Here is a 14,500-nt window from a genome sequence, read left to right on the forward strand (position 1 = left end):
GCTGCTTTGTCCCCCTCACTCATTCCCCGCCCCCTCATTGCGCGCTAGCCGTTGACGGAAGAACCCTTTTCAGCCAACCGAAACAGCCGTAAACCCCGTCAGCCGAAACCCGCGCGCCTGAGCCGGGAGTAAGGAGGACACGCCCATTTCTTCCTTTTGGGGGGGGGCGGCAGCCGGCGAATAGCGCTCCTTCTGCCGGGCGAGCCCTCCCACCTGCGCCGAGGTATTACGAACCGCCGCCTGATAGGTGCGGAGCTGGCAGAAACGTCGCGGCGGCGCTGGAGCCACGTGACGCCGAGTGTCATGGAGCGGGGCGGTGACGGAGACGCCCGCTCTTCCTTGGCCAGCACTTCCTTGGCTCCCGCGGCGCCGGAGGTTCAACCATGGCCGTGGTGTTCTCTTACGAGAGCTTGGTCCACGCTGTGGCGGGGGCTGTGGTGAGTTTGACTACTGCAGCGGAGGTGGTGCGTTAGTGGGGGCTCCAGGGCTGGGCTCCGGGGGCTGCTGGGCTCACTCGCCTCTCGCGCAATACTAGGCTAGGTGCTAAACTGCACCTGGTCGCCTTGGGATGAGTATTCGGGACAGAGATCCCCCCCCCCACTCGCACCAATTTCTGCCCTAGTGGGTGCCTCTCAACTAGTCCATGCCGCTCCGAGTGAATACAAACGGCCACTGTATGATTTTGCGTGCCCCCAGTTATGTATAGTCTTCGTCGGTGGTGCCCTGCTAAATGAGAATGGGGAGGGTTTTACCGCTTCTGTATTCGTCTACCTCACGGTTTTTGGGGTGTGTGTATTGCTATGATCGTTACTGTTACGGTGTGGTTATGGGGTAATTCTATTCGTCCCTGGAATAGGATGCTACAGGTGAACTGTCCTATCGGGTGCACTTTCTGTTGTTAAGCTATCACTTAGATTGCCTATACTCGCCTGCCAGGGTTTTCTGCCTGGGATTACTGTCTGGGGACAATCATATGTCCAAACTTACTGTTGAGCTGCAGAAGCAAAATCAAAGAGGGACAGTAGTTCAGAAAGTGTAAATGGGTTGGGGAATTGTCTTTTATGTTTCAGTCTCAGCTACAGGATCAATATTTGTAGTAACCTAGAAATAGGTTGGGACACGGGTGGCGCTGTGGGTAAAGCCTCAGCGCCTAGGACTTGCCGATCGTCAGGTCGGCGGTTCGAATCCCCGCGGCGGGGTGCGCTCCCGTTGCTCGGTCCCAGCGCTTGCCAACCTAGCAGTTCGAAAGCACCCCCGGGTGCAAGTAGATAAATAGGGACCGCTTACTAGTGGGAAGGTAAACAGCGTTTCCGTGTGCTGCGCTAGCTCGCCAGATGCAGCTTGTCACGCTGGCCACGTGACCCGGAAGTGTCTTCGGACAGCGCTGGCCCCCGGCCTCTTAAGCGAGATGGGTGCGCAACCCCAGAGTCTGGCAAGACTGGCCCGTACGGGCAGGGGTACCTTTACCTTTACCTAGAAATAGGTTGCTTATACCCAATCACTCTGTGCTGTATTGGGATGCCAGGATTATCCTTTTTTTCTATCTTCCCTGCTTTTTCAGCTTTTTGTTCCACAACTGTCTAAATGGTAAATATTTTCTTTGATACTAGTAATTTTGAGGCTGGATGCAGCTGGCAAACCTGACTCAGGTCAACTGCACAGATCTCTCATACAAGATCAGGGCAGGTTACAACAATTTAAAATTCAAAATTAAAAACAGATAAAACAAATGAAAATTCGTTACAGATACATATCCATAAAATGAGAATTTTCTGAATCTCACGACTTCCCCCCATCCCTTCCAAGGGTCTTATTGTCCACATTTCCAGCTACATATTATTTCATAGTCTGTGTTTTGTATCTATCCATATTGTTGCAATAATAGGTTGGGTCCTGAAAATATACACCTCTACTAACAAAGCCCAAGGTAAAAAGGTGTGCCTTTAACATTTGCCAAAAACTGCCCCACATAGAGTGCATTCCAGTAATAACATGCGGAAGTTACCAGAGTATGGAGTGCCGTGACCAAGTGATCTCTGTTCAAAAGGGACCATAGCTGGCAAACAAGATGGAGCTGGAAGTAGACACACCTAGCCACCTGGGTCTGAAGTGACAATCCAGGAGTACCCCCAGGTTACAAACCTCCTCCCATAGGAGTGCAACCCTGTCAAAAGCAGGTCATCTTTTCACCTCCTGGACTTAAGAATTGGAACACATAATACCTCTGTTTTTTCTGGAGTCAGTTTTGATTTGTTGGCCCACATTCAGCCCATCACTGCCCCCAAACACCCATCTAGTACCTTGGCCACCTCTACTGATTCAAAGTTAACAAGGAGATAGAACTGGGTGTCATCTGCATATGGGTAACACGTCACTCCAAAACTATTGAAGACAGTTCATATAAATGTTAAATAGAATGGGGGAAAAGATGCGATCCTGGGGCACACCACAAGAAAGCTTCCATAAGTTACCGTATTCCCCCACAACTGCTTTCTGCAAATAGCCTGGAGATAGAGGCAGGATCACTGAAGTACAGTGCCCCAGCCCCCACCTTCTTGAGCCACTTCAAAAGAATACTGTCATTAATGGTGTTGCAAGCCACCAAGCCCAATAAAAGGGAGCAGGGTTGCACTCCTCACATCTCTCAATGCAAGGTCACCTTCTCAGTGAATGGTGCTTAGAGCCTAAGCTGGGGGTAGATGTGAATATCCCCCCCATTCCCAGCCTGATAGCTCCTTGGTCAGCATTGTTGGCTCACTCAGCAGCAGGCTCTATCTAGTTTGTAGGCATACTGTTTTATGTTTGCTGTCCTGTGCTCTTTTTTGGGAGAATGGGTGAGATACAAAAATCACAGATTCATAAACAACTTACAAAGCAATGATCCCAATACAGATACAAGAGGGACATGGGCATGGCAGGGGGACAGCTGGCCCCGCAATCAAGTAAATAAATAAGAATACTTAACCGACCAATTCCATCACAGATAACTTGGATCTGCTCCCCAACCAGTGTTAGAAACTGGGATAGAAAAGCTAGGAGCCAAATGGCTCTTGGGACCTGGGTTAAGGGCACCAAAACAGAATGTCTAGTCACCATTTTGGGGGAGGGGGTTGGCCACACTTTTTATTTATTATTTTGATAAGCATGAACTAATACACAGTTCACATTAGTGACACATTGTTAATATCACATTTTTAACAGAAATTGTTAATACATGTTTAATTTTGTGTTTACAATAAAAATATTGGTACCAAATTTCAGTTTTCAAAACACTCTATTCTTGTTAAACGCCTTAACATATTGTCTATCCTCAACATACACTTCGTGGCTTCAAAACACATACATTTCAGTAATCCTTGAGTGTAAGCCAGGCACAAAAAATGGCACCTAGACTTTTTGAGGTGCTCACAAATGGAGACTCTTTAGGCGCAAAATGCACCTGGCACCCTGCTAATTTTGAATCCTGTCCCCAACGTAAAACCTGCCCCCCAATAAATCCAGGCTACGCCCATGATGGGGGACCCCATTTCTTACATCTTTCCATGGTGAGAACTGGCAATTTATTCCCGCATGCTGCTTCCTACTTAACCGATTAAAAAGTCTCTCGCAGAAATTGCTACTTGTCTTGAAATTATCTTCACAGCCACAAAGGCTATACATTCTTTGAGAAATGTGATCCTCGGGATTCTAGCAGACACCAGAGTCCTTATTGAAAACCAGATACTGTAGTTCTTCGAACTGTGCAGATTTCCCCCCTGTACTTTGTCCATAACATTCTGTTATCACTGGGTTAGGATACATTTGTAAATAATAAACTTTGTGGGACGACTTGTCCTCAATATACAGCTTAATACTTTTACATTGATGCCTGCAGCCTTAGTACTGAGAGGATCAATTAGTTTGTGTAACTTGTTGAAGGTGCAGTCAATCATTACTAGTCTTCATCTACACATCCCACTGATACATTGTTCAGACTTGTAAAGGTGGAGCAGCAATTGGAGTGAAGTTGAGCTGTTTTATTTGCCCACTGACGAGGCTTTCAGAGCAACATTTTAATCACAAATTTCAAGCCCTTCCCTAACCATGTCTGAGAAGTCTTGATAATTCATAAAGAAATTAAGGTACTTTCTGCTCCAAACAGCTGCTGCTTTGATATGTGTTAAATGCAAATTGGTGTTGTTTAGTTGGGGGTGGGGCTGCCCCTAAGTCCTTTCCACATGAGAAGGATCTGAATTTTTGAAGAATATAACTTGGGAGTGCCATAACATGCATATGGAGCCTAACCTAAACAAATAAAGAAAACACATTTACAAATGTGTCCCACTTGCCTGCATTAAGGCTACTTTCAGAACCAAGTGCAGGGGAAAGCTGGCTGTGCCCTCCAGATGTTTTGGGCTCCATTCAACTCCAGGCCAGCATGACCAGTGGTCAGGGATGATGAGAACTGTAATTCAAAGTGAAAGTAAAACTCATAGTTATCAAATGGAATTTTCTTTTCCTTGTCAATTTTTAAAGACTTCAGCTGTTTATCTTGCAAAAACCTGCGTTTTTAACAAGAAGTTCATTCAAATACAGAAATACTTCAAGGCTTTTTTGCTCAGATATTTGTTAATCATTGTTCTAGCTTTATTACAGATTTGTAAAAAACAACAACCATGTGGTACAGTAAAGTTAACTTTATTTTTAAACTTTTTAGGGTAGTATGACAGCAATGACTGTGTTTTTCCCCCTGGATACAGCTAGACTAAGACTTCAAGGTAAGCAAAGATGTACTAAGTAATCTAAGAAACAAAGATATTCATCTGGGCCCATAAGAAAATGTCAAAATCCATATTCGGACAATGCCTTCATTAGGTCAACAATAATAGTGTGGAATCTTTCTTCAAAACTTTTAAGCAGGCTAGATAGTAAAAGTAGAGTGGAGGGAGCTAACGAAGTTGGCTTATAGAATCTATGTCTGGTCAGTCTTGAAATGATGTGTAGGACGCGAAACCAGATAGTCAGATGAAGCTCTGATAGGTTCTTCAGGTTTCAGACTGCACCTTCAAAGCGTCTTGAGACTGACCAGATGCATCCTCCTTGACTTCACCAACAACCAACTTTTTTTGCCCCTCTCGCATGTACTCTATTGACTATCTAACCCAATGATGAACAGTTGGATCTTCCCCACCCCATACATGCCATCTTTTGATGGGTGGCTGGGAGCATAATGATGTCAGGTGACATCACTGTCAAAGTTCCAAGGAGGTTACTGTAATTGCCAGTCAGTGGATTGTGGATTATTATTGCAACAACCTCCTTTGAAGATGCACTTTCAGTGCCAATCAGCTGATACAAAGTTCTGAGGAACTCAAAAGTTTGCACACTATTTTGTGATGTTCTGCTTGCACTAATCAATGTATTGCCCTACTATTCAAATATATGTTATGTTTACCCTTTGTGTACAATGTCTTATTGTCTTCTAGTTGATGAAAAATGCAAATCTAAAAGAACCCACAAAGTTCTCTTGGAGATAATAAAAGAAGAGGGCATGTAAGTATAGAACCTTGTAACAAGCAGTATGTGAATATTCACAAATGTTGAGCATTCATCACATCTTTGTCCCTCTACTTCACATATTGTAGTTTCTTAATTTGCCCAATATTTGAGGGGTATTGAGTTTCACACTAAAATGTATGAGCTCCTTTGCAACAAAGCTTTAAAAAACCAGAGTGCAATCTTTTTTAGTCACAAAGGCTTAAGTGTTTTGGGGTCATCTTAAGGCAAACTCCTTCATTAGAAAGGGGAGAGTCCAGTGATTAATAGCAGGCCTTTCTATAGCCTCTGTAACTCTTGTTGCACATAAAATGTGTAGAAACCAAGGGCATGCTTTTGAAAACCAGTCCTTTCAAATACTAATTAGAAACTTGGTGCCACAGATTGTAATTTGGAAGTGGGAGGAGGGATTCCAATCCTTGTCCTTTTGTGACCTAAAAATGACTGGTTGAAAAATGGGAATTACTTAGAAAGTACAGTACAAGCAAGTTGATGTCATATTTGTATTGTAATTCAAAACACTGTAAAAACAAGGGATCAGCTATTCCCGTCGTAGGAAATACCGCTGCAATACCGTTCCATCCTTTGGAAAGGGCTGAAACACCTGTCAGAACCAGTTCCCCCAACCAGCCTGATGCTTCTGGACACATGCAGGCATCTTTAAGGCCCTCAGTGTGAACTGAATAATCTTAATTATTATAAGGAACAGTTGTAGTAACTGTCAGTTTAAGAAGCATGCATAATATGACAAGGAACTATTTCTGCTAGGAAACCTTGGGACACTGGTACTGTTGTTTCTTCCCATCCTGTCCATCAGTCTCTAGTTATTTGCACATTTATTCAGAAGTAAGTAGCATTGAATTCCCTTAGAATTATTCCCAAGTAAGTTTGTGTAGGATTCTGATTGTTAAAATATACTTTGTTGTACCTGCTTATAAATACTTATTTTATTTTGTAGGCAAACACTATTCCAGGTTCTGGATTAGGCTGCAGATGCTGTTGCTTTATTTCTTGCTTATTTGGTGATTGCATGATAGTTACTTTTTGCTTTTATTGCTTGTTCCTTAGCCTGGCACCATATCGAGGGTGGTTTCCTGTCATCTCCAGCCTTTGTTGTTCCAACTTCGTCTATTTCTATACATTTAACAGTTTAAAAGCTGTTTGGGTCAAAGGACATCATTCAACCACAGGAAAAGACTTGATTCTTGGGGTGGTTGCAGGTAATAGAATCCTATCAGTTGTGCTACAAATCTGCTAAGATTTTAAGGGGTTGAACCAGTTTATTACATTCCCTGCATGCACTTTTTATGCTACCTATGCTACCTTATTATTATAATTTATATTACTCAAACGCATGTAACTTGTAGTGGATAGAAAAACATAAGTAAAATCTAAACCTGACACACAGCCTCTTGAAGCATTACTTTTAAAAAATAATTTGGCATTTCTGATCTTCATTAAGAAGTACATGATTCCATGACCTAGACGAGTGTGGGAAGCTTGCGTCAATCCAGGGAAGTTATTTGTGAGCACTAAGGTGTGTACCTGTTATGAAAATAAACTTGCTTTTCCTGCTTGCTTAAGCAATTTGTGTGTATCCTCACAAGGCATTCTGCCAGCTATTAGTATGGTGCAAAGATTAGAGCAAAATCCTCAGTATAAGATTTCAGAATGTGTGTCTTCTGGGGTTTTTTTGGGGGGGGGCATTGTATTTTTCTATATATCTTAATTATTTTGTACATTGGATCATTTTTGTACATGAAGATTAAACCTGCTTTTTAAAATGTTAGGGCTCTTTTTATTCAACTTTTTGTTTGTGTTGTCTTAGGTATTGTGAATGTATTGTTGACTACTCCACTCTGGGTAGTGAATACACGTCTGAAACTCCAGGGGGCCAAATTCAGAAATGAAGACATTGTGCCGACTAACTACAAAGGCATTGCAGGTAGGCATTTGTTGTCGTTTCTGTTAGTTTGCATTGGTACTTTTTAGTAGATTTGTGGACTGAAGGCTTTCATTTACAAAATGGATGCTATAGGCAGCTCTTTTGCTGTTCAGTTTATAGAATCAACCCCTTTTAAAACAGTGAGCTATTAGATAATCAGGAAAGACATATAACAGTAAGAAAGTTTATAGTGTATTACATGTGTGCCAGCATATCCAACACTGACTCAGCCATCACTCTTTTCTGTTCTCCTATGTTCAATCCAGTCTCTCCCCCTTTAAAAATGAAAGTGCCACATAAATATTAATACATTTAATAGTCATCTGTCCCCAACTTTTTTTTTAATGAAATGGGGTTGGTTTCCAACAATGTGATCCCAGTAGCACAATGACTTCATCTTCTCTGTGTATGCAGTCTAAGGCCCCCAAATAAGTCCTGGGGTTTTCCCCAAATCGCTGGAGAAGATTTGGGGAGGAGTGTGGGGAGAGGAGGAGTGAACTTTCCTTTAGCACAGGCAGAAGTCCTTGTGCTAACTGGACAATCAGGATACAGCCCTGATAGTTTAAATTGCAAAACAGCTTAGAAATGGGAGGGAGGTTTCTTGGTGGTGTTTTATTGGTGGGAAAACTGCCAATCAGTATTGGAATCAGGACTCCTGGATTGCCTGTTGTTGTGTTCAGAGTTTTTGAAGGTATGGTTGCCATAATTACATTACAAAACACGTTCCATTACAAAACATGTTCTGGGTGAACTAAGTGATTGCTGCATGTGATAAAAATGCTCACTGCAGTATCTTATCATTTCACTTAGTCCCCATAACTGTGTGAGAATATATTAGAGCAACATCTTGGGGCCTGGGATGGATTAAGAGGATGAGCAGAATATGTGAAATGACATAGCTTTGAAGAAATGAAGCTTTGGCAGGGTCTGTGGGGGAAGAAAGGAAAAGCCCAGAGGAAGGGAGATAGGTAGGTTTTTGGGAAGCCCAGAAGGACCTTGTCATAGTCAGATCTTGGTCCTCAATGAGACCAATACATCAATGAGACCAATAGAAAAGAAAAGAAAAATATTCCTCATCCCTGGATTACAAGTTGATAGGCAAAATATGCAATTTGTTTCTTCCTCTGCGCGCAAACTGTTGTTGAATATTTAAGATCCCTGTATCTTAAATATTCTTAAAAGATTCCCGCTTCTTCTTTATCCTTCCCATTAGATGCCTTTCATCAGATAATAAGAGATGAAGGAGTCTCAGCTTTGTGGAATGGTACTTTTCCTTCGCTGCTCCTGGTATTCAATCCTGCCATACAGTTCATGTTCTATGAAGGGCTTAAGAGGAAGATTCTGAAGAGGCAACTACAGGTGAGATTCCAAGGCCTGCAAATAATTTAGTTGAACTCTGACTTTAGACGTTGGTCCTATGAAACCTTTTCCTTTATTCACTTTGTTAAATTCATATATTGCTAGATTTCTTTCTGCAGCCATATAACCTTTTCTTTATTTACACTTACAGCTTTCTTCGCTAGATGCATTTGTTATTGGAGCAATAGCCAAAGCGATCGCTACTACGCTCACTTACCCTATGCAGACAGTACAGTCCATTTTACGGGTGGGTATCCATCGCACCAGATCACTTTCATTTTACTGTTTCTTTATACAGTTGCCTTTGGCCAGTGTTCCAGAACTCAAATTGACAAACATCTATTCCTTCTTAATTTATTGCTGTGGTTGAAGAGCACACCTTCTCTTAACTAAGTCTAGAAAGCTCCTTGAGTCATAATCACTCTAACTGAATGGGCAAGAAACTGCGGCAAATGTGAGGTTACACTTCTGATTGTAAACAAAAGCATATTTCTTTCGGGGGAAATGAGTACAGTGGTACCTCGGGTTACATACGCTTCAGGTTACACACGCTTCAGGTTACAGACTCCGCTAACCCAGAAATACTGCTTCAGGTTAAGAACTTTGCTTCAGAATGAGAACAGAAATCGTGCTCCAGCGGCGCAGCAGCAGCAGGAGGCCCCATTAGTTAAAGTGGTGCTTCAGGTTAAGAACAGTTTCAGGTTAAGTACGGACCTCTGGAACGAATTAAGTACTTAACCCGAGGTACAACTGTAACTGTTTTAGCATCTTGTGTTCTAACTGCATAACATATGCTCTCCATATTGGATGCTCTGGGCAACTTTTCCTACTTCTTAGAATACATAACTACTTAGCACTTAGGCTAGATTTCCCAGTTGGCTCTCTGCATAGACATTGTATGTGGGAAGAGTCTGACAACCCCATATTCTTTTGCTTAGAGAGGACATCTTTATTCTACCACTGCTACCACTCCAGCCATAATGAAAATGCATAATTTTGATGTGTATGGCTTTGTTTGGTCAATATTTAACATATTTTGGGGTGAGGGGAGACTGCAAGCTGCTCTGACCTGAGCAAGAAACATATTATTTAGCACTGAACAATTGGATATGGGAGAACGATTTGAATACAGGGCTGGATCACTGATTGGAGATCAGGCATTGTAAATAGAAATTAGGAGAAAATAAAGCAGGAAAAGTTGCTCATTGATTCATTTTGTCTCCTTTTCAGTTTGGACGTCACCACCTGAACCCAGAAAACAGGAGACTAGGCAGCCTTAAGAATGTTATCTACCTTCTTCGACAGAGAATAAAGTAAGCTTTGTCTTTATTTTATCCATATATATATCTTAATATTGTCCTCTACTGTATCAACATCCTGATAATCTGCCCTAAATAGCTGTATAATTTTTATTTAATAAAAAGTTGACCTTTAAAGCACTAAAAGGGTCATACGAGATCAATAATCCTCTTTATGAAGACTTTTTGATCTAGTGTGATGGAAATATTAAGCAAGCCGGGTCATTATTTTCCAAATATAATAGTCACTGCTAAGTTTACCACTTAATTTATCTATTTTCCCCTACTCTGCATTTGCACTCAACAGGCATGTTAGGCAGCTTATAATGATAATACTACAATGTAACTTGGAGCAGCCTTATGATGAAATTATAGGTATTCATTGTAGTGCTAGGAAAATCCTTGTACGAGCAGAGTGATTTCTAGTTGTACAACAGGGCTCCCGCTAAATTTGTTTGGGAGGTTCACCCACCCCTCTGGAGCAGAGGTCATTTTGGAGACTATTTTCCAGGCACCCCCACCATCTGAGGTACAGATAGAGCTTCTCATTGGTGGCCCCCTGTTGGTGGAATTCCTTCAACAGAAAGGCTCACCTGATACTGTATTAGATTGGTATATAAATTGTATTATACTGGTATATAAAACACCCTAGAAGCTTTGAGAACAGATAGTACATAAACAATTTAAAAAAATAAACGGGCTTTTCACTTACCAGTTGTTTGAGATTTGGGGGAAAGCAGCAGATGAGAGAAGGGTTAAGCATTCTTCTGTCGGACACTTTTCTCCTGTAAATCATGCTCCCCCCGCCTGCACTCTTTTTGAAAAGAGGAGCAGTAGCACTTGGAGGAAGAACGTTTCAATCCTAGGTAGTTTTAATAGTTGGTGGTGGAGGCAAGAACAGACATACTTTATGATGTCCTGGCATTGTATGCCATTTTCCCTACATTTGTAAAGTACTTTCTTACCATATGCTAAATCTGTTTTCTTGATAGGCGCTTTGGATTAGTAGGTCTCTACAAAGGCCTTGAAGCAAAGTTGCTTCAAACAGTCCTCACTGCTGCACTGATGTTCCTGGTCTATGAAAAAATTACTGCTGCTACTTTCACAGTCATGGGATTAAAACGTTCACTTAGGAACTGAAGTCTGGGCCTCCACAACACATTAAGCTCGGGGAAAGAAAGACACAAGCTGGTACACAACTGGGTGCCATGGAAGCTTCCTCTCAAAGGCTACAGGACTCTTCCGCTGTGTTCTTGCTCTCAAAGCTTCAGAATGTACCTGAAGGGGAAGCTTGAAGAGTAATCTGGAACTCTGCACTGTCGGTCACTGTATGGTGGCTTGACCATCTTTCTCTGCAGCTATTTTGATTAGGAAGCAAACTGGAAAATAAAATTTCACTGTTGAGAAAAAGAAGACTACTAAACTCATTGGATAGCTTTAGTTACTCAGTGTGTATAATTCATTCTCCATTTGCTGTCAGTGTTTTTCACGGGTTTGATATTGTATAACCTCATTGATTATTGGCCCATTAAAAGACTTCATTAAATAACTATTCTTTTAGTATAAGCTTTCTTTTAATTTGCACAGTTGACCTAAAAGAACTGTCCTGTAGAGTCTTCTGCCTACAGTAGACTAAGGTCTATGCAAATAGATTGCTTTAAGCTCAACTTTGTTTAGTATCCCAATGTCTCATCCAATGTGGTAAAAATTATTAATATATATCAAGAATTGGTAACCTTTTTGGTCAGAGGGTCACATTTGCACTTCACCAGGAGAATCACTAGAAGATCACCTTCCTAATTGCCTCTCACATTTCCCAATGGGGCATTAGGAGTGTTCAGTGGCCTATGCAAATGGCTCACTTCCCAAGATTATATTTTTCAAGTTGTGAGAGGAACTTTGTTTCAGGTGTTAACCAGTGCTGCTCAGTTGTTCTCTGAGTACCCTTGAAGTACTCAGAGATTCCTGAACACTCACAAAATTGGGAATGGAGGACTCCGTGAGACTCTCTACTGCCATTACTATTATCACCCCACATCTGCATTGTTCGTTTTGTTTAGCAGTGGAGCCACTTCTTTCACCAGTGCAAAATATGGCAGGTGTCTTTCAGGGCAAACAGAAAGTCCTTGCAGGCCAATTCTGGCCCATGGGGCAGTTCTTCCACATGCTCAGTATACACCAGTGATGAAAGTCTATCAGATTCCTGCTAGAACTGGTCTTATCAGATTCATATTCCTTAAGTTTAAGAAATTGAAAAGTTCCTTATATTCTCTTCTGCACTGTGACATATTCGATCTGAAATGGAAAATTGGGAGTTTATACAAGTAGTAATCTGAAGACTGCAAAACCATCTTATTCATATTCTAGTACTCTGTTTTCATGAGTCTCAAAAATGCTTTACCTGAGATTCTGAAAATCTGAATCATCGGCTAAAACCTAGTTTCTGTCAGTATTGAATAGAGTGGAGTATCCCTTTCTTACCTCCAACCCACCAGAAAGGCCATCTTGGATATGACAGCTTCAACTCAGTATTATTATTACTATGTGAGCTGGTTCAAGCTTCATGATAACACAGGAACAGGTAATGTTCAGCCTTGGGCTTTCACACTTTCCCCCTCCCTCTCTTGTAGCTGGAGCCACGAGGAGAGCAGCAACATTTACTTCCATTTTTTGCTAACTGCAACTGGTTTCATCTGAAGCCAACAAACCACCCCAATAAACAATCTCAATAGTTGTTTGTTTGAAATAAGCTAACTTCACGCCACAGAATATTGAAGTTGACTTGTTTTAACAGACCATAGTTTCACTACAATTTAAAGTTCAGATGTAAAGTGAAAGCTGCTGAAGAGGTTAATGGAACACATGAGCCAATGCTTTATTATTCCATGACAAACAATGGTATACTGTTAGGCTGAAATTGGCTTTAAGTGTAAATATGACACAGAATTAAAACTGCAACTGAATTTTGAAGGAGAAAGTTGGAGAAAACAAAAACCAAGTGCCAGCCATATTATTGTAGCTTGTAATTTGGCAGTCTTTTCTTGCATTCAAAGCAGTGCAAAACTGGAAAGTACGCAGTAGTGCTTTTTGGTATTTCTGCCAGCAGCAGCTGCGATTCCTTTTCGGACCGTTGGGTCTACTGCTGGAACATCAGCTTCATCTGTTTTGGAGTTCTGCTATTCCTCCATTTCTCCTAACTCAAGCACACCTCACTCAAGTTCCTCCTCTAATAAACCCAAATCCCACTTCTTACACCTGTGTTGCGTGCTACCCCAGTCTCTGAGCAGTGAGAGATCCCAGGAGTTCCAAACACTTTCCCAGTATACAATCTGAGAATGAGGGAGCTCACAGCATTAAAAAAAACCCATAGAGTCTGCTACCTCTTTATGTTTCCAGAGAAGCCCTGAAGTCCAGCTTAGGCTCAGCACCAGGCAAGACATGTGTCTCTGTCAGCCACTTCCAACCTTTCACATCTGGTTATTGTTCTCCTATTTACCAGCTAAGTAAGTGGAGCGAGTGAAGGGCCCAACCATTTGTTCTATGGCACAGAACAACTTATTTGGATATTCGAAATCACTCTACTTAACTAGCCAGCCAAAGCCATTACCTTGTGCTATAAACACATGCCCAGATTGGTAGAGTTTATGAATGCCTGCGATGGGCAGACCAATTTTTGTGTGTGAGAGTCAGTTACCTCACTCTGTCTCTGTATTCTTCAGCAATAAAATGGGACAGATGCTATATGTAAATGCTTTATTTTGTAATAATGTACTGAACATATATGTGTGTTTCATTTAGCCTGTGATGTGGCTCAATTGATTGCATTATTTGGTATGGTTTGATCTGCACATGCTTTCTTCATCCCAGCTTTCTACTTATGATGACACCCTTTTGTCTTTGATTATGTTGGGTTGAACTGTGAGAACTTCAAACTGTGTGGGTGTTTTGCTTGGCAGAAGTGATCTAAAGATGTGGCAATGCAATTCAGGGGGGTAAATACCTTTTGCTATTTAATCCCTTTCTCCTCAAACAGATTATGTTCCCTAATCCTACCCTAGTACTTTCATCTATCTTTCATTTTATTTTATTTAAACAAATTTATATTAAAAAGTAGGTAGCCGCTCAATTCAGATTTGGGCCACTTATTTCAGCCAACTTGTGGCCTACATAACACACATCAGAAAGCTATTAACTACAGATTCATTACATATCTTGCATCAACCAAGCTCATCTTTCCAAATCTGTCCCTGCATCTGTGCAGACCATTTCTCTGGATCTTCCAGCTGAGGTAAGTAATAAAACTTTGCTACATTACATGAGTCCATTTGTCCTTTTGTGTGTGTGGACTTGGTTCACCAGTTTT

General features: G+C 41.5%; 1 protein-coding gene across 2 annotated transcripts; it reads left to right on the forward strand.

Moving 5' to 3' along the window:
• The first annotated feature begins 244 nt into the window (after positions 1 to 244).
• Positions 245 to 13,058, forward strand: SLC25A17 (solute carrier family 25 member 17). Of its 2 annotated transcripts, none has more exons than XM_053407330.1 (9): positions 245 to 437; positions 4,697 to 4,757; positions 5,466 to 5,532; positions 6,604 to 6,755; positions 7,364 to 7,480; positions 8,694 to 8,839; positions 8,991 to 9,086; positions 10,070 to 10,152; positions 12,768 to 13,058. In XM_053407330.1, exons 1-9 carry the CDS (start codon positions 384 to 386, stop codon positions 12,832 to 12,834), a joined length of 843 nt encoding a protein of 280 aa, XP_053263305.1. In that variant the 5' UTR covers positions 245 to 383; the 3' UTR covers positions 12,835 to 13,058. The 2 variants fall into 2 exon arrangements, with proteins under 2 accessions (XP_053263305.1, XP_053263304.1); XM_053407329.1 differs by lacking the exon at positions 12,768 to 13,058 and adding an exon at positions 11,130 to 11,689 and having other exon boundaries at positions 248 to 437.
• Positions 13,059 to 14,500: the final 1,442 nt, after the last annotated feature.

The sequence above is a fragment of the Podarcis raffonei genome, chromosome 10 (genome assembly GCF_027172205.1).
Source record: "Podarcis raffonei isolate rPodRaf1 chromosome 10, rPodRaf1.pri, whole genome shotgun sequence".
NCBI lineage: Eukaryota > Metazoa > Chordata > Lepidosauria > Squamata > Lacertidae > Podarcis > Podarcis raffonei.

Excerpts from the sequence above, each read along its gene's own strand:
- SLC25A17 (XM_053407329.1), top strand. The coding sequence starts at position 384 with ATGGCCGTGGTGTTCTCTTACGAGAGCTTGGTCCACGCTGTGGCGGGG. Across the intron at positions 9,087-10,069 it reads CAGTACAGTCCATTTTACGG|TTTGGACGTCACCACCTGAA; the intron begins GTGGGTATCCAT and ends TCTCCTTTTCAG. Across the intron at positions 10,153-11,129 it reads CTTCTTCGACAGAGAATAAA|GCGCTTTGGATTAGTAGGTC; the intron begins GTAAGCTTTGTC and ends TTTTCTTGATAG.